The 26,107-nt window shown below is 42.4% G+C and overlaps 1 protein-coding gene across 1 annotated transcript in view; it reads left to right on the plus strand.

Annotated features, from left to right (window-relative positions):
* Positions 1 to 26,107, plus strand: part of LAPTM5 (lysosomal protein transmembrane 5) — an 81,057-nt gene that overhangs the window by 19,191 nt on the left and 35,759 nt on the right. Inside the window, exon 2 of the mRNA XM_077481755.1 lies at positions 23,789 to 23,879. Within this exon, the coding sequence (XP_077337881.1) occupies positions 23,789 to 23,879 (91 nt within the window). The remainder of the gene's footprint in view (positions 1 to 23,788; positions 23,880 to 26,107) is intronic.

A 26,107-nucleotide genomic window follows, 5' to 3' on the forward strand; every position in this document is an offset into this window, starting at 1 on the left:
GTCTGTATTTTTCAAGATTAAACATTTCAATAAATAAAATCTGAAGAAAAAAAAGATAAAGAAATATCTGATGGTAAGTGATAATGTGTAATAGGTACATTTTTGGAATCAATATTATCACATCCTACGTAGTCAGTACAAAATCATGGGGTGTAAACCTGGAGAGTACGTGTCTCTATATAGAGTCCTATACAGTATACAAAACTGTAAGGTGTCTACAGAGTGAGCCCAGGTGTGTGTGGTGTGTGAGTCTGGTGGAAGGCTTGGAGCTGCACATAAAGCTGCCAGGAGTCAAGAGGAGATGATCCAAGGCTGTTGCAAGTCATTTTAGTGAACCAATTTTCAGCTTATTTTAGGGCTTTCTTTGTTCACTTACTGAAGAAGATGGCTGCCCACTGTCACTCATAACAATCTTCCTGGATGCCCAGGCCACACAGATCAGCAATGCAGTTTCCAGAAGCTACTTAGTTTTGTCTTCTATTGAGTCACATATCTGTGGATTCTGCCAATTTGTAAGTTATTGCTATTCCATCATAACTTTGAACAGTCTGGAAATTACTATTTACTGAATCAGAATAGTAGGTGTGAATACAATATGACTAATATTGCTGGTTTTATTTAAATTCAGACATGTATATCTGCCAATATAATATAAATAGAAATACCTAGCTTTGCTGCAGCAGCTGGTATCTGCGGTTACACTAAAGATAGCAGGTGCCAGCACACAAATGTTCATCTTGTCTGTAGGATGACATGGTCACATCTCAAGGGAATCTATTGCTGAGTGAAAATGGAAACTTTAAAGTTACCACTGAATCGGAAGATGAAAATGTTTCCAGTCAGTAGTGAAGCAGGAGCATATGCAGTAGGTGCAAAATAAGCAGAAGGTATAGAGAATTTGTACAGTGTCAACATGTGCACCTTATTCCGCTTTGGAAAGGAGCTTTCACTCTTCTTTGGGTTTTAGGTATGTGATGAAGTTTTAGGGGATTATTTAATGACACAGTAGTAGCACTGACCCCCGAAGGAGCTGCTGGTTTTATTGGGCCTACCGTTACCTTCTTGACCTCGTCTCCGTCTAGGGTTTCCCGTGGTAGATGGCCCACAGAAATGCATAAACTGACACTGGATCTTTTTTTGGGTTATTTATTTAGAGCAGGAACAAGATCTCTCAGTTTAACGTAGAGGGTTAGAAGGAAGTTGAGATACTTTAGACTGTCAAAAATGGAAAGTCTTTAAAGAAGGAATCCAGAGAATAACCGTTTCATACCTGGATTTTCACAACCCCCGGATAGACCTCCTCTCACTAGGCCTATCAGCCAGTAGGGTGTTAAGTAAACTAAAGTCTCTGCCACAGACTTGAATGTAGAATACTTGAGAAAAAGTCTCTGCCAAGTCTCTGTCCTTCAACTGAGCCTCCAGGCTCCTTCAAAGAAGCCATCCTTGTGCATAGCCTTCTCCTGAAGAGTCCTCCCCTGGATGCTTCTCCAGTTGCTGGGCCTCTCCTTAGGTGAGACGGCACCAGACCACCCTTCAATCACCAGGCCTTGACATCCATTCAGGCCTGTCACTACAGTTGCTTCACCTCGGGCTATCCAGCCCCGAGACTTGGAAATGCATGGAACCACACCCGAGGTCAGGAGGGCAATGGGGGCCGGTCAGGAGGACCAGAACCAAACAGACAGAAAATCCTCTGGCACGGAACCCCATAACACGTGATGTCAGCACCTTAAAAACCACCTCCCAGAGTGCACAGCAGGAGAACACTCCCACTGGGCTGGTTCCGAGAAAACGTGGCACTCAATACACCCAGCTAAACTGCATTCTACCACTTGCCGGCGGGGACAGCGACACCTGCGGCCAAGGAGAACCCAGTCCAACCCAGCTGGACTGGTACTGAAATCATAATTTAGTAAAATTAGCCCTAAAACCCAGCTGTGGTTTCAGAAATATAAATTTTGAAAAACATATAGGGCATGCTCGTCAGGAGCCAGCGCTACACAGTGTACTGTGCAAGTACAGTATATACTATAAAAAAAAATCAGGAATTGATTTGTATTAACCTACACTAGTTAGACTGAGAAGAGACGCTCCTTTATTGTTTACACATCCTAGCTCTTGGTTACGTTATTAAATAACCACCAATCTTGTGTGGAGTTCCAGTTTACGTAGCCAATATGGGGACTGGGCCAATGGGGCCTCTACACTATAATTGTGACATTTATGCCCCTCTGTACAATAAGAGGATTCATATTACAGTGCTTAATTGGTACTGGTGAAGCTAGTTAGACAATGTAATGTTATTTTTTACTGTTAATGCCATTGAGCCCAGATCTAGAGTACATTTTTTGATATAGAAGCGAACTACATCTATGTGGAACCATTGGACACAACCAGGGCTCGAGTTCTGCGGGAATGCATGGGAACGGTGTCCCTGCACTTTTTTCACAGCAGGAACGCCGTTCCCTTTGCAGGGCTAGAGCCGCCTGAGCCGACCCTTCACTAAGTGGCGATGCCCAGCATCGCTGCATAGTGAAGGACAGAAGGACACAGTGAAGGAAGGAAGTCGGCAGCCGCATCTGCCGATGCCCAGTCTGTAGTTCTGGCCACTGCTACCCACAGCTACTGAGGTGTTTGAGCAGTGCCAGAGTGATCTCCAGCCTTGTGTGCTGCCCTGGAGTCTGGGAGGGAGGACATGTCTGACAAGGGGAAATCCCACCCACTGCCCCACCATGCAGTGTGACATGCCGCCCCGATTTTCTGGAGAGGGGTGGCCAGGAGCTGGACACTATTGTAAGGGGAGAGTGGGGAGGAGTGTATGGGGGTGAAAGGCTGTGCGGTCTCCTCATGCTGTGTTTGGAGGACTGGTGACAGCCCGCTCTGCTGGGACATGTAGTGCCCTCTGTTGGGGGCTGAGATATGGCAGCCTCCTATGTTGGGACTTGTAGTGCCTTAGACTGTGGGGGGACTGAGGAATCCTCAGTCCCCCCACAGAGGGCACTAAAAGTCCCAGCAGTGTAGGGTGCCATTCTTCAGTCCCCTATAATCTAGGGCACTACAAGTTCCAGCATATCAGGCTGCTCTTACAGAACAGGAGAAGGAGCTGGGAGGGGGATTTGTACTGAAAGGGAAGAGAAGGAGGCACAGGTTTGAGATGGGGAGGACTTGTGATGAGAGGGGGGATTTTTGCTGGGAGGGGGAGATGGGGGAGGTTTTTTTTCTAAGAGGAGGAAATATGCTGGGAGGGGGAGATGGGGAAGGATTTTTGCTGGGAGGGAACCCAGTACCGCAAGGTGGTGACTAGCCTCTGCTTGGGACTGATGGCTTGCCGCATACAGGTGTCCTGCTTCATACTATAAGGGAACAGCAAAGCCAACAGACGGTGAAAAACGGGGTCCGTCATCCGGAGATAATTCCTGAAATCATCAGGATTATTCTCACAGATCTCCTGCAACAAAGGCATATGAGAGAATTGGTCACACTGGAGCAAACAATTCTTCGTCCATTAACTCCTCCTCGCCCTGTTCATGGATTGGTATTGGGTCAAAGTAAGAACCTCAACACCAAGCCCCTGCACAGCACGAACTGTACGATGAGTACGTACCCGCAACATGGCTTAAAAATCAGAAAGGCCTAAGAAGAGCAAGCTGAAAATCAAAAATGAGTGGACAAGAATGCACTGAAAATCAAATATGTAATATAAAAATACGCACTGAAAACTAGATGCAAACTGACTACATGCACTGAAAACCAGATACGAACCCACAAGCGCAAGCTGAAGAGCAGTAATGAACTGAAAAGCACGAGGATGAAAACCGCGAATCGTCTCTCACCAGACTTCTACTAACACGAGATAAACACGAGATTTGCAGAAGTAGCCCAAAGGGTGGCGCACTGGCTATTGAACTTCCTCTTTATAGTGCCATCGCACGCATTGTACGTTAGCACATTCTTAACGATCGGAATTTCCAACATTTGTGTGTGTATGCAGGAGAAGCTTGAGCCAACATCCGTTGGAAAAAAATCCCAGGATTTTGTGGTCGGAATGTTTGATTGCGTGTATACGGCATTCGTTTCCCATCCCAATGTTGGATATGTACAATATTATTGGCTAACACTGTAAATATCTGTAATTTTTCCAATTTATAAACAGCTGTTGACTATCAGTATATAATTTTTCTACAGTCAAACACCTGGTGAAAGTTGGATGACACTGCTGTTGCCTTTTCTGAAAGTTTCATATTTGTTCATTTTCAACTTTTACTGAAGCTTCTCTACAGTCAACTATAAAACTGTGCTAGGATTAAATTAGTGCCGTATTATAATGATATTTAAACATTCAGTGACTTCATGGAAATATTCGTGCAGCATATTCCATGGCTACGCACAATTAGTGCTTCATGTGCTTATAGCTGGAACTACATATGGTTTCATTATAAGCAATAATTGCTTTGGATAGCCTTACACTCTAATGGTGTTAATAGCAGCTAACTAGTCTCAAACACGGAATATATGACAGCTACGATATATATTTATTTTTGTTGTCTCTATGCAAGACATTTACAACACAGTTCATTTTCCGAATATATAGAGAAACATAAAGACATGAAGTTTATTATTTTGGAAAGTTTGCACTATTAGTAAAACCAACAATTAAATGATGCAAAAATTAGGTAAAGTACAGAAATCTGATTGTGTGAAAAACAGTGTTTTGGAACCAATATCTTTCAAATCATCACATTAATGTGAATGGACCCAAGGTCTTTTAAAACTGTGCAAAATAAAAGTACAGTTGTACAGTGCATTGAGCATTTCCATGTTTCAGCTTCATAGTATTGGCTAGAGCTGAATTAAACAGGACACCTAGGAGCATCTAGGGGCTCCCACTTAGAATGTGGTGGGCATGGTCATTTCCATGGACTGGTAAGCTGGGCAGGAGTTAAACAGTGCCAGAAGTATGTAACTCTTGGTGAGCCGGGAAGTGCTAACCTCTCCCAATCACACCCTGCTCAAACCTCATTTCCTCAGTGATCCACAAACTAATGAAAGCACCTAGCATCTGTAACCCTTTTTTGGGTGGGTGTTATGAGAAATGGTCCTCCTCGAATGGGATATTGTGCTAAACCTGCAGGTAAATAAGAGAACCAGAATCGTCGCTAAGTGGAAGCATGGGTTTGATAATAAAGCTGGCAGCACATTCACAGGGCCTCTGTGAACATAGGGGAGTCCCTTCCTGGGAAATTAACCAGTAATCTAAACAAAGTAAGTGGGAGCAGAAGAAATACTGCAAAAGGTATATAACATTAACAGAAATAATACAAACTTTATATAAGAAAAGAGTAGTATTATTAGCAATTGGGCCTGATAGGAGTCCTGGTGGAATTGTTCATGTATACCAGGTGATATATAATAATAGTTATTACCACAGATACCTCCAGATGAATGTTGTAGGGTCCAGTTACAGGGACCCCTGAGGATTATGTGGCATCTGTCTTTGTGTTGAAGACCTGAAGAAAAAGAAAAAAAAGTACAAAAACAGTGGCGTGGCACTGGAAATCAGAGCCTTTCTATCCACTCTGTGCTTCAGTACTTCCCTAGTAGTTTCTAATCTGACATGCAACTTGACCTCTAACTACCAGAAGTGGCCGTTGGTTTCCTAACCTGGTCCTAGCCTAGGCTGGCTATTGAGCCTTGAATTAAAAGTATCTACTAGTATTTTTACTAGTAATGTCGGCGATCAGACTTATAGCGGAACTGCGACATTGTGGTGGACAAATCGTATGCCAAGTGACACTTTTGACACTTTTTTTGGGGACCAGTGGTACTAATACAGTGATCAGTGCTAAAAAATATGCACTGTCATTGTACTAATGACACTGGCAGGGAAGGGGTTAACATCAGGGGCAACCAAAGGGTTAAATGTGTGTCCCTGGGAGTGCTTGCTAACAGTGTGGGGGAGGCTTTGACTGTGGGGAGACAGAGATCCTTGTTCCAGATTAGCAGAAACACAGGATCTCCAACTTCTCCTCTCACAGAACAGCAATTTCCCTTGTTTGACCACCGTTTTGCCTCTCTTGGGAACGGTTGGCAGGTGCCGTTGAACATTGGTGATTGGTTTCTGATGTGTCCAATCACAGCAGGAGCTGGTCACCAGTGGCACACATGGGCATCCCAGACCCGAAAATAAAAAAGACGTACAGGTACGTGATTTCATGATGAAGGTACGCCCTGCCACAGTACATGTTCGTACAAGACAGGAAGTGCTAATACATAATTATCCACTTCAGGACCGCCGTATTGCCATTGTACGTCAGCACAATGGCACAGGCAGGCACAATCACGTAGATTTACGTGATTGCCTTCCAGCGGGTGGGGGGTCCGATCGGACCCCCTCCCGCTGTTTACGGCGGTCCGATTCGGTCCAGGAGTGCTCCGTGATGAGGGGATGGCCGTTGGTTTTCGGCCACCCCCTCTGGATCGCTCCTGGCCAATGAGAAGCTTCCTCCCCTGTGTATTGTTTACACAGGAAGGAGGAAGTGATGTCATTCTCCTCGGGGCGGTCTTTTTGACCGGACTACGAGGAGAAGACTAATAGTAAGTGTGCACCAACACTACACTGACATGTAGGTACACACAGGCACACAAACCCCCCCCCCCCCGATCCCCCCCCTGATCGCCCCCCGATCCCCCCAGTCACAGTGTCACTGATTGCATTGATCATTTCTTTACTGATCAATGCATTCAGTGTCATTTTTCTGATCGCTGCATGTGTCGCTAGGTAGCTAGTTATTTTTTTAGGTTCACCGCCAGGTTTTTATATCGCTAGGTACCCCGATATACTACCCAATAATGGTTTTAACCCCCTGATTGCCGCTAGTTAACCCTTTCACCCCCTTTTGCCAGTGTCACTAAGCGATCATTTTTCTGATCGCTGCATGTGTCGCTAGGTAGCTAGTTATTTTTTTAGGTTCACCGCCAGGTTTTTATATCGCTAGGTACCCCGATATACTACCCAATAATGGTTTTAACCCCCTGATTGCCGCTAGTTAACCCTTTCACCCCCTTTTGCCAGTGTCACTAAGCGATCGTTTTTCTGATCGCTGCATTAGTGTCGCTACAGTCGCTAGGTAGCTAGTTATTTTTTTAGGTTCACCGCCAGGTTTTTATAGCGCTAGGTACCCCGATATACTACCCAATAATGGTTTTAACCCCCTGATTTCCGCTAGTTAACCCTTTCACCCCCTTTTGCCAGTGTTACTAAGCGATAATTTTTCTGAACGCTGCATCAGTGTCGCTAGTGTCGCTAGGTAGCTAGTTATTTTTTTAGGTTCACCGCCAGGTTTTTATAGCGCTAGGTACCCCGATATACTACCCAATAATGGTTTTAACCCCCTGATTGCTGCTAGTTAACCCTTTCACCCCCTTTCACCAGCGATCACAGTATAAGTGTCACTGGTGACGCTGGTTAGCCAGTTAGTTATTTAGGTTCCCCGTCAGGTTTTTATATAGCGCCAGGGACCCCCATATACTACCTAATAAAAATTTGAACCCCCTGATTGCCCCTAGTTAACCCTTTCACCACTGATCACCGTATAAGTGTTACGGGTGACTCTGGTTAGTTTGTTTTTTATATATAATCCGGAAGGCAGTGCTTGGTTTTCGGGGTCCCGTACGTAGCTAGGCTCCCAAAAAGTCCCCCACATGTGGTATCCCCGTACTCGGGAGAAGCAGCAGAATTTATTTTGGGGTGTAATTTGACTTCTGCCCATAGCATGTGTGAGCAATATATCATTTAGTGACAACTTTGTGCAAAAAAAAAAAAAGTTTGTAATATTCCCGCAACTTTTGGCAAAATATAAAATATTCCATGGACTCAACATGCCTCTCAGTAAATAGCTTGGGGTGTCTACTTTCCAAAATGGGGTCATTTGGGGGGGTTTTGTGCTATTTTGGCATTTTATGGCCTTCGAAACTGTGATAGGTAGTGAGGAGTTAAATCAAAAATTTGCACCCTTAGAAATCCTGAAGGTGGTGATTGGTTTTCGGGGTGCCATGCGCGACTAGACTCCCAAAAAGTCCCACACATGTGGTATCCCCGTACTCAGGAGAAGCAGCAGAATGTATTTTGGGGTGTCATTTCACATATGCCCATAGCATGTGTGAGCAATATATCATTTAGTGACAACTTGGTGCAAAAAAAAAAAAGTTTGTAATATTCCCGCAACTTGTGGCAAAATATAAAATATTCCATGGACTCAACATGCCTCTCAGTAAATAGCTTGGGGTGTCTACTTTCCAAAATGGGGTCATTTTGGGGGGTTTTGTGCTATTTTGGCATTTTATGGCCTTCGAAACTGTGATAGGTAGTGAGGAGTTAAATCAAAAATTTGCACCCTTAGAAATCCTGAAGGTGGTGATTGGTTTTCGGGGTGCCGTGCGCGACTAGACTCCCAAAAAGTCCCACATATGTGGTATCCCCATACTCGGGAGAAGTAGCGAAATATATTTTGGGGTGCAATTCCACATATAACCATGGCATGTGTGAGCAATATATCATTTAGTGACAACTTTTTGTAAAAATATTTTTTTTTTTTTGTCATTATTCAATCCCTTAGGACAAAAAAAATAAATATTCAATGGGCTCAACATACCCATCAGCAATTTCCTTGGGGTATCTACTTTCCAAAATGGGGTCATTTGGGGGGGATTTGTACTGCCCTGCCATTTTAGCACCTCAAGAAATGAGATCGGCAGTCATAAATTAAAAGCTGTGTAAATTCCAGAAAATGTACTCTAGTTTGTAGACGCTATAACTTTTGCGCAAACCAAAAAATATACGCTTATTGACATTTTTTTTACTAAAGACATGTGGCTGAATAAATTTTGCCCTCAATGTATGACTAAAATTTAGTTTATTCGATTTTTCTTATAACAAAAAGAAGAAAATATCTTTTTTTTTCAAAATTTTCGCTCTTTTTCCATTTATATCGCAAAAAAAAAAAATCGCAGAGGCAATCAAATACCATCAAAAGAAAGCTCTATTTGTGGGAAGAAAAGGACGCAAATTTCGTTTGGGTGCAATATTGCATGACCGCGCAATTACCAGTTAAAGCAGCGCAGTGCGAAATTGCAAAAAGACTGGTCCTTAAGGTGTTTATTGGTCCGGAGCTGAAGTGGTTATACATAGCATTATAATTTTAACACCTGACAGTAGAAGGCGGCAGATCACTATCTACTGTTCACCAGCTGATGTCACATCCTGAAAAATGGCTTTTACTAGTTCCTGCAATGTGAGACACTTATAGCAGCTGAATAAGAAATTTAAAATTTTAATAACAACTTTTTTTTTAGCAAGCAGCAGCTCAGATTTGTACAGTTTATTCACCTGACAACACCTGCAAATCTCTTATATTTCTCTCACTCTCCAGAGAAACACTGTTTGCAGCTGCACTGTGGGAAGCATTGCACTGTGGGAACTGTAGTCCAGAGCAAACACTATTATAATCAAGAGCTTTTTAACTGCATTTCCCAGAGAGAGATTGTCAGGAGAAGGGGAAAGGACTGCATTTTGTCAGCATCCTCTTCCCATGGGAGTGATCAGAGAGTGCACCTCACTGTCCAGTGTGCACCACCATTGCTGCATGTTGTCAGCCTGGCTAAGATCTGGAGCCCTGAGTTTGGGGGCTTCAACAGCCAGAGACACCTGGGTACAAAGAGTAGACCAATCACTGTGTGAGACCGGATGGTGAGCTGCCATATCACTGGGACTGGTGAGCTGCTGTTGTGGGTATTTACTATCTGCTGTTAGAGAGGTTGGGTCCTTTAGTAACTGACCATACAGTCATCTAGCAGCTTTAGTGCTGCCTACAGGCTTTATTGGGACTATCAGCACATGCACCAACAGTACACCTGGACCCCAACGCTAGCCAGCGGAGTTAGATCTAAAGACTGTCCTTTAACAGCTGCTGAACAGAAATCTTCACCTATTGCTTATCCTAAGAGGTATCTCTCAGAGGACATTGCACCATATGCTAGCCCTTGTCCTTTAGGCTAGCTATAGTATTATTGTTCACATTGCAGTTAATGCTTATATGCACTGTTTATTGTGATTTTGCTGACTCGTGAGTTAATCCCAGTCTAGTGGTACAAAGGTCTATTCTAAGTTACTTTGGCATAGTGATTATACGGTCTAGCAGACTGTGTCTGAACCTACCTTCTGTGTGTTCATTTATGCTCAAACCACCGTTTATTTGAACCTGTACCATTATACTGAGTTTATTTACCACTAAACGGTCTTGTGTCTATTTCCGGGGCTAATTCATAGCTGGGTTCAAGATATAGTCATATTCTTATAAATGCTTGAAGTAACTTTCATTTGACTAGGTGTGTCAGTGGGGCTGAGGCTGTTCTTAATGTCAAGGCACAGAACAGAGAACCCAAATTACCAAGTGGCTACTGCTGGTGAAGAGCTAAATATATATATCCAGTCTTGGATACTCTCCCTCCTTTCCCTCCTCATGGCTGAGACAGCAGCAGGCGCCATTGGCTCTGGCTGCTGTCAATCACAAAAAGGGAGCCAATGAGGAGAGAGAGAGAGCAGGCCAAGCCAACTCCAGCACACCAAGGTTCTCCAGAGTGGGTACAAAGCTTTAATCAGTGATCACATCGTTAAATTGATAGCAACGTTTCAGAAACATGCAGGACACTTTCATCAGGCATGTGACATACATAAACGTGTGTCTTGCAATTAGTGCGTTGGAAGTTTTCTGTGTGTGAATGGACACATGCATAGCCGTGGTGGGGGAACTAGCCTGCTTCAGCACCCCACATTGCAAGCTGCTGTGGGGGCACTCGGCAGGAGGGAGGGGCCAAGAGCACCGGTGAGGGACCCGAGAAAAGGAGGATCAGACTGCTCTGTGCAAAACCACTGCAGGTGAGTATGACATAACATTTAATAACACTTTCAAAAGTAATTGTCAGGTGCATTCGACCTACAGATTTCTGTCGTATGACTTACTTAGAGCTGGTATTGCATTCCCACACACTCTCATGGGGAGTAGACGTGTGCATTTTCATCCGAATTTCAGGTATTTTGAAAGTGCAGAATCCGAGAAACGAAAGATCCAACATAAACAAATGCTTTATTTTCATTTTCATTGTGACAACAGTTTGATATAGATAGGAGATTCGACATGATGCTGACAATAACAATCTGTGTCCATCGAACCTATGGTCGAATGTGCCTAACCTTAACTCTATTAGTCCAGGATTATTCTACATAGAGAGAAAAGATTTGACTTAGAGAGAAAAGATTTAACATAGAGAGAAAAGATTTGACTTAGAGAGAAAAGATTCGACACAGAGAGAAAAGATTCGACATAGAGAGAAAAGATCGCTGCTGGAACTGGGTGGGGGAAGTAAAATAAAAATGATGATGATAAATGTTATGGGACCAGAGGCTGAAAACTTCATTTAAAATGTAATGTTAATAATATAATGAATACACACAGACTAAAGATTTGAATAAAAATGTCCATGGTCCTTTATTATTGGCATAAAATAATACAAATTTAAATAATACATTTTCTTTATAACCAATACTAAACTTATACCAGAATAATAGTAGTTCAGCTATCAAAGCTTGAACTATATAATTAAATATTTAAATTCAATAGTTCAGCCATCAAAACTCAAACTATATACAAATAATTATACCAACTACCCCTTAAGGTAGATGGAACCAACCACACAACACAAATCAAACCAGCCACATAACAAGAAATATAACATAGGGAGTGGGGGAAGGATGTTTCTCCTTGAAGCGCTGCCGTTGAAGTGATGACCGTTAATTTTTTCCTTTTCTAATATAGGATTTTCAAGTCACCTGACTTTCTTAAAAAACTGACAGTTTATCAATAAAGTTTATTAACAGTTAAAATAATAACCATCACTGTTTGTTTCAGTCCCTGGTCCCATAGGCAAGGGTCGCTATTTAGCTCTTCCTGCCTTTCATTGGCTGATTGTAACCAAAGAGGAGGAGCAGTAATATAGCTAGAACTAAGTACACACGTACAGCCAACTTATTTTCACTTATTAATACTAGCAGAGAGAGACACACACACTGATTCATTTCAGAAGACAGTCAAGCTTAGCTGGTCCGTTTGTTAGAGAGCCTAAATTATTTAGCAATTAAGCATAAGCACAGCAGCAGAACAATAATGAAGCAAGCTACAGTTCAACTTAACTTTTTCATAATAATCTGCTGCTATTGTGTTAGTGTTGGGAACTTGATAGTAATACTAGAGTTACTAGTGTTGTGATAGCCTCAAAGGCTGCCCGTGTTGTGGGGGGGGGGGGGGGGGATTTATTATTATAGATTCTATATTTAATGGGAATGCTTTAGCAGTCCCACTATTGTTATTCGTTTTTTATTTATTAATCATCTTTTTATTGTGTATGTTATTTGGCTCTGCGTAACTTCTGCATACTTTCAGCTATTAAAGCCATTCAACGTTTAAAATGTTCATCTCTTTCAGCTGATTTTGATGGGGGCAATATAATGGGGCAGTTTTGATCAGAGGTGTACCTAGGGTCTCCAGCAGCCTTAGCGAGAATCTGTATCGGCGCCCCCCTCTCAATATACATTGTCACCCCCATATTTTTGAATATGTTCAGATGTTTTTAAGTAGCCTTGCAGGATAAATGTCATTTTTGCATTACACTACACACTGACCACTACACTACATTACACACTGTCCAGACCACCACACACAGTCCTGACCACCACAACCTGACCACCACATACTGACCTGACCACCACAACCAGACCACCACACACTGATCTGACCACCACAACCAGACCACCACACACTGACTTGACCACCACACACTGACCTGACCACCACAACCAGACCACCACATGCTGACCACCACACTGACCTGACCACCACACACTGAGCTGACCACCACAACCAGACCACCACACACTGACTTGACCACCACAACCTGACCACCACACACTGACCTGACCACCACAACCAGACCACCACACACTGACCTGACCACCACAACCAGACCCCCACACACTGACCTGACCACCACAACCAGACCACCACAACCTGACTTGACCACCACACACTGACCTGACCACCACAACCTGACCTGACCACTGCACACTGATCTGACCACCCCGACCTGGCCCCCACACCCTGACCACCGCACACTGACCTGACCACCACACACTGACCCCTGCACACTGACCTGACCACCACAACCTGACCACAACACACTGACCTGACCACTGCACATTGACCTGACCACTGCACACTGACCTGACCACTGCACATTGACCTGACCACTGCACACTGACCACTACACTACACACTGACCTGACCACCACACAATGACCAGATTTACTGACTGCTCCTTCTCCCCAGACCAACCCCCCAGGTCAGCAACGCGACTCCCAAAACACGGTGGCCAAAGCGCAGGGACACAGATCAAAATTAGGAGGACAGAGACGGATGGAGACACTCACTGGTGCGGAATGTCTCCCCCACAGCCCCCATCACTACGCCAATGAGCAGGGCAGCCATCAGAAATTTTAGCAGGATCAGCAGGTGAAAATAAAATTAAAAAATAAAAAACACGAGTGCGGCCACCACATCTAAAATTTGTAAAGCTGCAATAAAATAAATGTTTGCTTTAGAGGTGGGAGCAGAGATGAGAGAGAGAGAGAGAGAAGAAAGGGGGAGAGGGAGAGAGGGAGAGAGAGAGAGAGGGGGAGAGAGGAGAGAGAGAGAGATAGAGAGAGAGGGGGGAGGGAGAGAGAGAGAGGGGGAGGAGGGGGAGAGAGAGAGGAGAGAGAGAGGAGAGCTAAGAGAGAGGGAGAGAGAGGAGAGAGAGATGAGAGAGAGAGAGGAGAGAGAGATGAGAGAGAGAGAGAGAGAGAGAGAGAGGAGGGAGAGAGGGAGAGAGAGAAGAGAAGGGGGAGAGAGAGAGAGGGGGAGGAGGGGGAGAGAGAGAGGAGAGAGAGAGGAGAGAGAGAGAGGAGAGCGAGGAGAGAGAGAGAGAGGGAGAGAGAGGAGAGAGAGATGAGAGAGAGAGAGAGAGAGAGAGGAGGGAGAGAGGGAGAGAGAGAAGAGAAGGGGGAGAGAGAGAGAGTCAGGGTCTGGTCACTCACTTGGATGGTCCCCGGGAGCTCTCAGTCACTGTCGGCTTGTTTAATCTTCCAGCCCCCACATTCCTACAGATGCAGCACACAGACAGAAAGGGAGGGGGGCGGGAGAAGAAGGATGCAGGCACGCTCTGGCATACTGTGTCTGCTACTGGAAGTGGAAAGAGCCCTGTGGGGATCATGTCCTTCCAGCTTCCAGGACAGGACAGACACATCTCGTGAGCCGCCTGTCACCGCACTGTACCCACACCGAGACCAGGGACATGAAAGGAGGGGGGCAGGGAGAAGAGGAGCAGGTGGATGGAACCACTGGTTTTCTGGAGGGGGCAGCATGGCACTGATTTCTGCACCCCTCCAGCGCTCCAGCTACCCCTGCATTACGCCACTGGCTGAGAGTTAGGAGCCAGTGCAGCGGGCGGCCTCTGTGGGAGTTGGGACTAGTGTGGCACCAGTAGAACACTGCCCACTTGCTCCGCCTGTGCCCCCGGCATGTGCCGGTCTCGCCAACCCCTTGGTACGGCCCTGGTTTTGACGCTATTCAGCATTCCCATGCATTTTCTCCAGGAAATGCATTTTCTAGTATAGATTGAGGTGCTATATAGATTCTATATACCCTATCTTGTTACCTGTCTGATCAGTGATCACTATCACCAGTCCATTTTCTGTTTGAACTATATACATTCAACGTGAACGACAAAGATTCGACAAAGCAGTGAAAAACATCCAAACGTTTAATCTTTGGCTAATGGTATCTGTCGAAAGTTCTAAGAAGATTCGACGAAGCAGCTAAACTATACGGAGTCATACAATTTAGCTGCTCTGTCAAATCTTTTTTGAACATTCGACAGACACCATAAGCTATCAATGACAGATTCAACCTTAACTCATTTGGATTTTTGGACCAATGCATTTTTTAACGAAAACAAAATAAATAAAAACTAATTTCGGGAGTAACTAAATAAATGTATTTTTCGGACGAAAACGAAATTCGGAAACAAAATATTTCAGTGTGCACATGTCTAATGTTGAGTAAAGAAGATCTGACACAAACTAAAGCCTGTTAGTACCGGCCCTAAAAACATAATCCCATTTACATTGCATGTGTGCATATTTGAAACAAAAAGCTTGCAAAGGAATTATCATTAATATATATCTTGGAAGTTCAAAAATTGAAAGCAGGGCTAAACTCCCTAAAAAAAAGTTAAACATTTTTTTTATTTTTTTTTTTACATTTGTTCAGTTGCTTCCTATTTTCTGGCCTAGGCCAAAGTGATGTCTTCATGGATATTTTCATCATCTTTTATCTGGAGGAGGTACTTTCTCAGCCAAGCACACCTTCTTCCTGCATGCCTGAGCTAAGGGAAGATGGTTTCCAGAAAGTAAATTCTTCATGAATCATCTGCCCTTACTCAAGATGGCCATGAGGGGGAGGAGCAATTTCTCAACAAAATAAAGAATGGAGGCAAGGGTGGATGGGTGAATTTGTTTTAAATATTACAAATTAATTTAAAAGCATTTTCAGTTTGTGGTGCTAAGATACGGTTAGCTCTCCGCTTTAACCACTTCCCAACCGGCGCACAACGATGTACGTCGGCAGAATGGCAAGGACAGGCATATAGGCGTACAGGTAATTCCCTTTAAGAATGCCGCCATGCCATCGCATGCGCGCCGGTCGGAATCCCCGTGAGTCCAGTCGCGAGTCCCGTGGACTCAATTGTCGCGGGGATACCTGTGATTGTCTCACGGGGCGGCTGAACAGGGAGATGCGGAAGTAAACAGCACCTCCCCGTTCTGCCTAGCAACAAGTGACACTGATCTCTGCTCCCTGTGATTGGAGCAGAGATCAGTGTTCACTAACACACAGCCACACCCCCACAGTTAGTAACACTACCCGAGGACACACTTATCCCCTACACTGCCACCCCCTGGTTAACCCCTTCACTGCCAGTGTAATTTACACAGGAATCAGTGCATTTGTATAGAACTGATTGCTGTTTAAATGACGATGGTCCCAAAAATGTGTCAAAAATGTCAGATGTGTCCGTCATAATGTCGCAGTCACAATACAAATCGCTGATCGCCACCATTACTAGTAAAAAAAAAGTTATTAATAAAAATGCCATAAAACTATCCGCTATATTGTAAACTCTATAAATTTTGCGCAAACCAATCAATAATCACGTATTGCGATTTGTTTTAGCAAAAATATGTAGAAGAATATGTTTCGGCTTAAAAAAACATTTTTTATATATTTTTGGGGGATATTTATTATAGCAAAAAGTAAAAAAGAATGTGTTTTTTTTTTCTAAATTGTTTCTCTTTTTTTGTTTATAGCGCAAAAAATAAAAACCTCAGGGGTGATCAAATACCACCAAAAGAAAGCTCTATTTGTGGGGGAAAAAAAGGATGTTAATTTTGTTTGGGAGTCACGTCGCAAGGCCGCGCAATAGTTAGTTAAAGCAACGCAGTGCCGAATCACAAAAAGTGCTCTGGTCTTAAGCCAGCAAAATGGTCTGGTCTGAAAGTGGTTAAGTTGCAAAGTCATTTCACCCAAAGTACAGTAAACAAGTGTCGGAAAGCGCACATAGGGGAAATACAAGGATAAAACTGAAAATTCTCAATAGTATCTAAAAAAAGAGTTGTCAGATGGGAACAAAGCGAATCTAACTGTGACATGTGTTGTGATAAGAGAACTTTAACTGTAAACCTTGAAACTGTAAGTTGTATTTTGAGTTATAAGGATGTTCTGACTGCAAATAGAGAAGGAGTCATTTTAGAGTTATATAACTGCTCTGCTACTCTAAATAAAATAACTTTTGTGTAAAGTCATTTATTTTAATGTTTAACCTCAACGCAAGCTTTTTGGAAGCTTAGTGTGACAACTAATAAAATACGAGACTTAGCGCCTCCCCTATGTCTCATATTTTAAAGGAAGAGTGAGGGAGGACCCCTCTCGAGACATCTAATTACATGTCTAAAACTTTTGGACTTGGCTGTTCTATCCGTATTTCATCAACTTTTGGCAATGGTTGGTGGAGACTGGGAGGTGAATTACACCCCCCCAACACAACTTCCTCTCCCCCCCTCCTTTGGGCCTCATGTACACTGCTGCTGGTAAACGGACGTTTAGGAGCAGTTGGGAGTTTTTTTTAACTGCCCCTGAACTCTGCTCTATGTTATCTTATCAGTACATGTACACAGGGTCGTTTATAGTTATTTCTGGGCAGTTGTGTTTAGAGGCATTTTTTGGAAAGCAAAAAAATGCATTCAGAAGCTGAGTTTGCAGGTATTTCAAGCGCCAAACGCTTCTAAACATGGCTAAACGTGGTATCTCGCGTCTACCTGCATTTCGTTTACAGGCATTTTTCATTTTAGGCTATTTAAAAAAAAAAATTTTTTTTTTTTTAAACACTTCTAAACTTGAAACACAGCAAACCGGACGTTTTAAACGTGGGTTACTATCTGTCAAGTTAAAATCATCCAGGAGAGGTTTTAAAAACATTCAGTGTACATGAAGCCTTACTCGTTTTCTCTTCTTTTTTTCTTATGGCTTACATCTTCACCAAACTTATGCAACCACTAGAGCTCTATTCCATAAAGCATCAAAAATGTACCAGATCGGGTCAGGTGTCACATGGCCAAAATACCACACCTAATGACTGTAGTTATTATACCTACTCTTAAACATTACATTTTATACAAGATACACACCCCAAACCAATCTAGCAATAGACAGAAGGCTTGTTATTATAGTTAGCACTTAACCTTAATGGATACAACACAACCACACCCTGTGTCTTAAAGAGGAAGTAAACTCTCCCACTCTGATGCTTCTTTTCATTTAGTCCATTATAATAAGTCATTATCAGACTATAGCCACTGTAATCCAGCCCAAATTGCATATTACTTACTGTGTAAAGAAACTTCGAAAAACTTGTTTCCAGGGGTTAGGCAGCGCCATCTTAAGTATTTTTTTCTGTGTCCACAGTGGAGTGTATTTCCGCCCTTACATTGAGCACTTCCTGTACTGTTAACCAAGTCTCCTTCTCAATCCAACATTTCTATGGCAACCCTGCTTCCCTGTTCATAGCTTACTTGTTTATTTCATAGTATTTACTTGTGCGGATGTCTAATGTTTCACTTTGTCAGACTTATACTGATAAGACTGCAGTAATGGCCAAGTTTAGACTGTATGTGTGGTCACATGGTCACATGGTGTGTAGGAGGAAGCTCTGAGTGATTAGCAGAGTTCAGTGGTGTGTTGTAGGAAGTCCTGATAACAGATAGATAAGACATAGAGAGTGTGCCTTAAATCAGGGGAGATCTGGGCATGCTCAGTGACGTCATTCTACAGAACAACAAGGATTACAACAATACTAAGCAAGTAAGGAGATATCTACAAGCAGTGTCCATTAGGGTTTTTTATGCTGATTTACATGGTACAAAGTTGTGGGGGAGGGTTTACAACCACTTTAATTAATACTTGTTTTGTCGACTTTTATATGTGACTTTCAGCATAGTTATATATGTTTGTTCTGACCACAACTGTTTTACCTTTGATTGTAATTACCAACATGTTTCACCAGCATTCTGTTTAACAATATTGTAAACCTACACTCTTTTTTTTCAACTAATATAATATTGTGGAATAAAAAAACAAAAACATTAGCATTAGTACCTGAAACAAAATTATGTCAATAAAGAGGACAAAGACACTTGGAACTCCAGTGATGGAATTAAATTGGTTGTTAACTCAAAAAATAAATATGTAGATTCTGGACACTTAAAGCAGATTATACAGCACAGCACTTGTGCTGTGTAATGTGCCCCCCTCTAAACTGTAAAAAAAAAAAACTAAACCTACCACTTCCTGTATGCCCTCTCTAAACAGACCACAATAACCAGGACTGCTCCTCACTGATCACCGTGGTCAAAGTGCCTCCCTCCGTGATAGGCTGCCTGCCCTCTGATCTCCTCTCTCCCCCCTCACCCCCCTCCTTCCTCTCTGTCTGTCTTCGGCCCGGCCCTGCTCCACTGCCGCTATTATTGTAATATTAAAATCTTAAATTTGTCACTGCCAGCGTTTCTATTAGAGGCTGGCATAGCACACTGTGTAAGTTGTATTTAAAAACGAGCACTGTAAATACTGAATTTCTGCTGTCTTCAGGCCCGTCGCTTTCCATTTCCGATGGGTGACTTTTGCAGAGGAGATGAGAGGCCACGTGATCTCCCTCTGACGTCAGATGGAGATCATGGCCCCTCCCGCAGAAGACATCCATAAGAGTTGGAAAGTGGCTGGCCTGAAGACAGCGGAAATTCAATATTTATAGCACTCATTTTTAACCACTTAACAACCGCCCATTGCCGATTAACGGCTTCAGGGCGGTTGTTTAACTCTGAGAGGCTGTTAATTAACGGCCTCCCAGAATTCTGCTCTCGCGCGCCCCCTGGGGCGCGCACACGAGAGCATCCATGACCGCTGGGTCCAGTGGACCCGGCGCATCACGAATCACGGTAAACGGCCGCTCATCGCTCAGTGCTTCTACCGAATCGCTAATACGATCAAAGCCAGAATCTTTTTTTTTTTTTCAGGCTTCCCAGCTTAGAGGTGAGATGCGGGGTCTTATTGACCCCACATCTCACTGTAAAGAGGACCTGTCATGCCATATTCCTATTACAAGGGATGTTTACATTCCTTGTAATAGGAATAAAAGTGATCAAAAAAATTATTTTTGGGGAAAAAAATGTCAAACTAAAATAAATAAAGTAAAATGAACAATAAAAAAAATGTTTTTTTTTAAAGCGCCCCTGTCCCCATGTGCTCGCATGCAGAAGCGAACGCATACTTAAGTCCCGCCCACATATGAAAACGGTGTTCAAACCACACATGTGAGGTATCGCTGCGAACGTTAGAGTGAGAGCAATAATTCTAGCCCTAGACCTCCTCTGTAACTCAAAACATATAACCAGTAAAAAAAAATTAAATCGTCGCCTATGGGGATTTTTAAGTAGCGACGTTTGGCGCCATTCCACGAGCGTGTGCAATTTTGAAGAGTGACATATTAGGTATCTATTTACTCAGCGTAACTTCATCTTTCACATTATGCAAAAAGTGGGCTAACTTTACTGTGTTTTTTTTTTTTTTTTAAGCACAAAACTGTTTTTTTTCCAAAAAAAAAGCATTCGAAAAATTACTGCGCAAATACCGTGCGAGATAAAAAGTTGCAAAGACCACCATTGTATTCTCCAGGGTGTTTGCTAAAAAAACATATATAATGTTTTGGAGTTCTATGTAATTTTCTAGCAAATAAATGATGATTTTTACATGTAGGAGAGAAATGTCAGAATTGTCCTGGGTGCTCCAGAACACCTGATGGCGCTCCATGCATGTTGGGCCTCTGTATGTGGCCACACTGTGTAAAAGTCTCACACATGTGGTATCGCCATACTCGGGAGTAATAGCAGAATGTGTTTTGGGGTGTAATTTGTGGTATGCATATGCTGTGTGTGAGAAATAACCTGATAATATGACAATTTTGTGAAAAAAAAAAAAAAAAGTAAAAAGAATCTTGATTTTGCAAAGAATTGTGGGAAAAAATGACAACTTCAAAAAACTCATCATGCCTCTTACTAAATACCTTGGAATGTGTTCTTTCCAAAAAGGGGTCATTTTGGGGGTATTTGTACTTTTCTGGCATGTTAGGGTCTCAAGAATTGAAATAGGCCGTCAGTACTTCAGGTGTGATGAATTTTCAGATATTGGCACCATAGCTTGTGGACTCTATAACTTTCACAAAGACCAAATAATATCCACCAATTTGTACTTATTTTTACCAAAGATATGTAGTGGTATAAATTTTGGCCAAAATTTATGAAGAAAAAATTACTAATCTGCTAAATTTTCTAACAGAAACAAAGAAAAATTCATTTTTTTACAGAATTTTCGGTATTTTTTCTTTTATAGCACAAAAAATAAAAAACCCAGCGGTGATTAAATACCACCAAAAGAAAGCTCTATTTGTGTGAAAAAAAGGACAAAAATTTCATACAGGTCCAGTGTTGCATGACTGAGTAATTGTCATTCAAAATGCGAGAGCACCGAAAGCTGAAAATTGGTCTGGTTATTAAGGGTGTTTAAGTGCCCAGTGGTCAAGTGGTTAAATATGACTTAAACATTGTGCTATGCCAGCCTCTAATAAAGGAGCTGGCATAGACTTATTTTATTGCCTTAACAAACACTATAATATACCCTAACTTCTTGTTCTGTTTCTGCCTACTTTAGAGTTTTGGGTATTCCTATTCACCTTAAGGTGCCCCCAGTCCTGGTTTTAATTCATAATCTGGTAACATCCTATTGCATTAGGGTGTGCACCACAGAGCACAAACACACATTCATGTACATCAGCAGAGCAGTGGATGGTGTCAGTAGTTTTTTATTTTTATTATTTTTTACAATTACATTTTTTTAATAATTTTTTTACACTTTTTTTAGATTTTGTTACATTTATTTTAGGAGCCCTATTGGGGGGCTTTGGTGACATATCTAAACAGACCCCTGATGTCTCACTTTTGAAACAGAGAAAGGGGACAGAAATTCCAGAGTCCGTTTCTTTGCAGCCTCAGCTGCACTGGACAGTGAACGGATAGGGCTCTGTGCTGAACAGCTTCCTGTTCATTCACAAACTGAAGGATAGGAATGAATACAGGAATGACTGGTACAGATCACTCACTGTGTTTTTTCCAAAAAGCAAGGGGCCCCTAAATGAAATATTTACTGGCCCCTTCCCCTTCTTTCCATCCTGAAAACATCCTGCACAGCAGGCAGGAGAGGAGAGGAAGGAAGCTAGCAGCACTGCAGGTGGGAGATGGTGGGGGGAGGGTAGAAAGCAGGGGAAATAAGACTCACATGGGGTGATTAGGGCACACTTGGCACACTCCGTGCACATGCCTATGTCCGCAGGGAAGCTCTCAAAGTCCACAGCTAATCACAGGTGACAGAGGTGTTCCTACTTATCATTAGCTGTCAGCTTTGAGAGCTTCCTGGGGATAGTTCAGGCAGCTTCGAACTAATGTTCAAAGCTACCGAGCGGATTACATGACTTTTGTTCTTGTTGTGGCGGGTGAGCACCAGTGGCTATCATCCAGTGTGCAAGTCTGTGGGGTGCACTGAGGGAATGGGGTCCCTCTCACACATCGCACACTGGAAGTAGTCCACCAATCCCCCTCCATCACAGTGCTTATCCCCTAAGACTCCCCTGCAGCTTCCGGCTTCTCCTTCTGCTGGCTTTGGGTGCTGCAAGGGAGCCTCAGGGGATTTAAATCTGAAAGTAACCCCCCCAGCTGCTCTGACTCCCCACTGTACAGCTCCCCACCTCATCAATCCCCTGGTGCCCCCTCCCTGCAATGCTGGTGCCTAGCTTCCCCTCCTACCTTCACATTTATTTTTTTCACACTTTTTTCCCTTTGTTTCAACCCAGTAAGGTAATTCTGCCTCTAACTTCCTTTCCTTGAGTGACGACTGTACTAAGTAGCATTGTCACCCTAGCACAAGACGCATGTTAGGGTTACATAACACCTCCCTCTGTTCTCCATAACAAGGGGAGGTATGTTGTAGTCCAGGAGATAGCAGGGAACAGTGCTAACTGATAGTAGTCTAGAGGCAGAAAGCACAGAAAGTTATCAGCTCATAAAATGTATGGCTGAACAGGTATTTTTTTCAACCTGTACAACAGATATATTAAAATACTATCAATAGTATATTGCACAGAGCAAAAAATTTTGCATTAATGGTTAGAGTTTACATACACTTTCAAATTAGCGTAAACTCCCATGGACGAATAGTAAGGCTTACCTTAAGGTACAGTAAATATCGCCTAAACGTGTACTGTATAGGAGATATTTACTTGTGAAGCCTCCGGTGACGTCACTGGCGCATGCGCTCTGAAGGAATGGCATACCTTGCTGTTCCTTCAGAGCCTTGTGCCATAAACAGTGGCTCCTTTTCACATGCGCAGGAGTGACATCATCGCGGCTCATCCAATCAAATGACCAGAGCCTGCCAACCTGAAAGGAAGACTGGGTGAAGATGGAAACTCTGTCAGAGGTGACAGCGTGCCGCTGGAGGGCTTCATTTTAAGGTAAGTTTCACATAATGTGTGAGTATGCGATGCATACTCACACATTATAACTTTGCCTTGCAGGTTTAAAAAAAAAAAAACATAACAACAAAAAAAGTTAGTTTACTACCGCTTTAAATATATTGCAGCATCAAATGCTTGTTGACTGCCAACACGCAAGGTATCGATGACCTTTTAACATCAAGAAATAAACAAACTTGAAGGATAGCATGTACAAATAGAAATGAAGGTGAGACAACCTAGGTATTTTAAAACAGTTGAAGAGTTTTAAACCTGCACTTATTATTTTCATGATTGGCATAGACACAGACTTGCCAATAGACACGAGCATTAATAAGTAAAATAAAGTGCCCACTAGAGGAATCACCAGGTATTTATTGATCATAAATATTCTATGATGCTGTGCATAAAATAGTGTATCCTATTCAATGTACTATGAAGTACCTTACACATATTCTAATTTAAATTTTTACAGGTACTAAGCATTATTCTTTTAATCGAATATTCTGTTGAACTGACCAGAAGAAAGAGCTGCTGCCTGGAGATCAGCAATTATATTCGCCTTGGTAAGCACACAGTCATTACCTGAAGCTAAGGCTTGTTTTTCAGACTATTAATATTTCTTATATGCGGTTGTGGTTTCCTGGACTTCTGCTTTTTCTTAAAGCAGCAAACCGGAAATTAATGTTAATCATCAACTGTGCTTGTTAGACGCTGCAGTTCTAGCTAAATTATCAGCAGCTGTTTTTCAGTTGAAAATAAACCAGAAATCCAGTATGTTGTAATAGATATGTTGTATGTGATGAGTGGATTAGTAGTAATTATTCACTGCGGAACTTGACATTAACACCAGTGCCCCAAATAAACTGCCAGACAGACATCACCTGCGAGATTCTCCTATTACCTCTATGGGGATGAACATCTTAGGAAAACTATAACACTTGAAGTGAACAAGTAGGCAAAGAGCTAATTCCCAGTTGAAAAAAACCCAATTAGGAATAGTAGGACAGTTTTTTCATTCTCATACACGTCTATGGGAATGCAAAACCTGCTTGAAGCAGGTCAAATGCAGGACAGAAAGCAGTTAACTGCAGGTCAACTGCATCCGTCAATGAATTCTGAAAGATCTCAGCTCTCAAACTGATGTCAAATTGATGCAATTGACACAAGCCCAAAAGCCTGTCAACAGAGACCCTGATGCTATTCTTTCAGTTTTGTAATCTACACAGTCCTGCCAGATATCACAGCAAAGATCTGACCTCACTTTTCTCTACTTGCGTTAAACCAATTGAAATAAACATTTTTAAATAATATTGCCCGGGTGGTTATGGATTTCCTCTATTTATTCCATATACATATTTGTCTAGTCCTATAGTTAGCTAGTCTATTAAAAGTCTGATATTGTTTATAGTACACTGATACAAGGTTAGCTATGAAAACAAACACACTGCTTAGTAAAACAATGTCTTAATTATTTCCCAAGAAAATAGGGAATGCTAACATAAAAAACACTAAAGGAAAATATTACAGAGCATATAACAAAGAACATCAAAGATACTTAACGCAAGGCTATCCTCTAGATATTGCCTTGTTAGCTAAGCTCAAAATGGCAAGAGAGAGCCATGCGGCACGAGAGCCATCGGTCAAGCAAGCTAAGAGAGGAAAGGGACAATTTCCCTTCTGTGTGTGCACTTTTTAAAATCCATCCATACACCATCCAGACCCAACCCCATTGCTAGCCCATCTCGGTTTCTGACAATTCAAAGTAGTTAATATATTTCTGTCCATCCTGCTGTATTGGCCTCTAGGGGCAACATTCGTTCATGCATCATCACTATGTGACCCGGGTCATCTTCGGTGATTGTTGGTCCTTTGATCTTCTGTAGCCCAACATCATCAATCATCCTGGCAGCCATGGCCTTCTTTGAAGCTTGCCTGCAGAGTGCTAATCAAGGATTTCAATCTCATTATACTAGTTGGTTAGGAGCCAAGCTTTTGTTCAGCATCCTTGATAGGGGCGTGAATCAACACCCTGCTGGGTCAACTTTTAACTTAAGTCACCTGGTTGTATCAATCAGAGAGAAACTCCTTCCAACACCAATATAGCTTGGTCAAGAACGTTCCTAGTCGGTGAATAGATAATGATTAAAGAGGTGAATCGGGTAAGCATGAATAGACATAGTGGATAATGACCAGAAAGAAGACCAGGTATTGATGAAAGTGGAAGACAGTGATCACAGAGGGGAGAAGAATGGGCATGGATCAATGAAGATGAGAATGACAAGAAAGGAAGCTAAGGATCTCATATCTGAGGCAGCCTAAAATAATCCTCTTAATATCCAAAGTTATCAAAATTGCCCCAGGACATTTGTCCACGAGTGAGACAGAACTGGTTGGATATTATTAGGTGTCTAGAGGCAAAGCTGTCTATTCCGCATATATGCACCCCATTTGTCGAAGAGTAACAGCATGGTTCACAGAAGGCATTACTCTGTCTTAGAAATGGAAAGAAGTAAATCTACTCATCATCCAATTCTGGATAGATCTTCTCCATTATGTCCATTACCATAGAGGAGTGATACTATATATTAAATGTGTGTCTCCAGCTTGGTACTGAATGTATTTAAAGTAGACTTTTTCTATCGTGTATTATGATGTTCGCTCTACTCTGAACTCTTTGGAGAAAAAATGTGTGCAGTATTGCATTCGTACCAGTTATTCATATTGCCATAAGTTAAATACGAACCTTTCAATGTGAAACTTGAAACACATTCTCTGGTCATTTGTAACTAAA

The sequence above is a fragment of the Lithobates pipiens genome, unplaced genomic scaffold (assembly GCF_037356315.1).
Source record: "Lithobates pipiens isolate NorthernLeopardFrog02 unplaced genomic scaffold, aLitPip1_a1.2 Scaffold_16, whole genome shotgun sequence".
Classification (NCBI taxonomy): domain Eukaryota; kingdom Metazoa; phylum Chordata; class Amphibia; order Anura; family Ranidae; genus Lithobates; species Lithobates pipiens.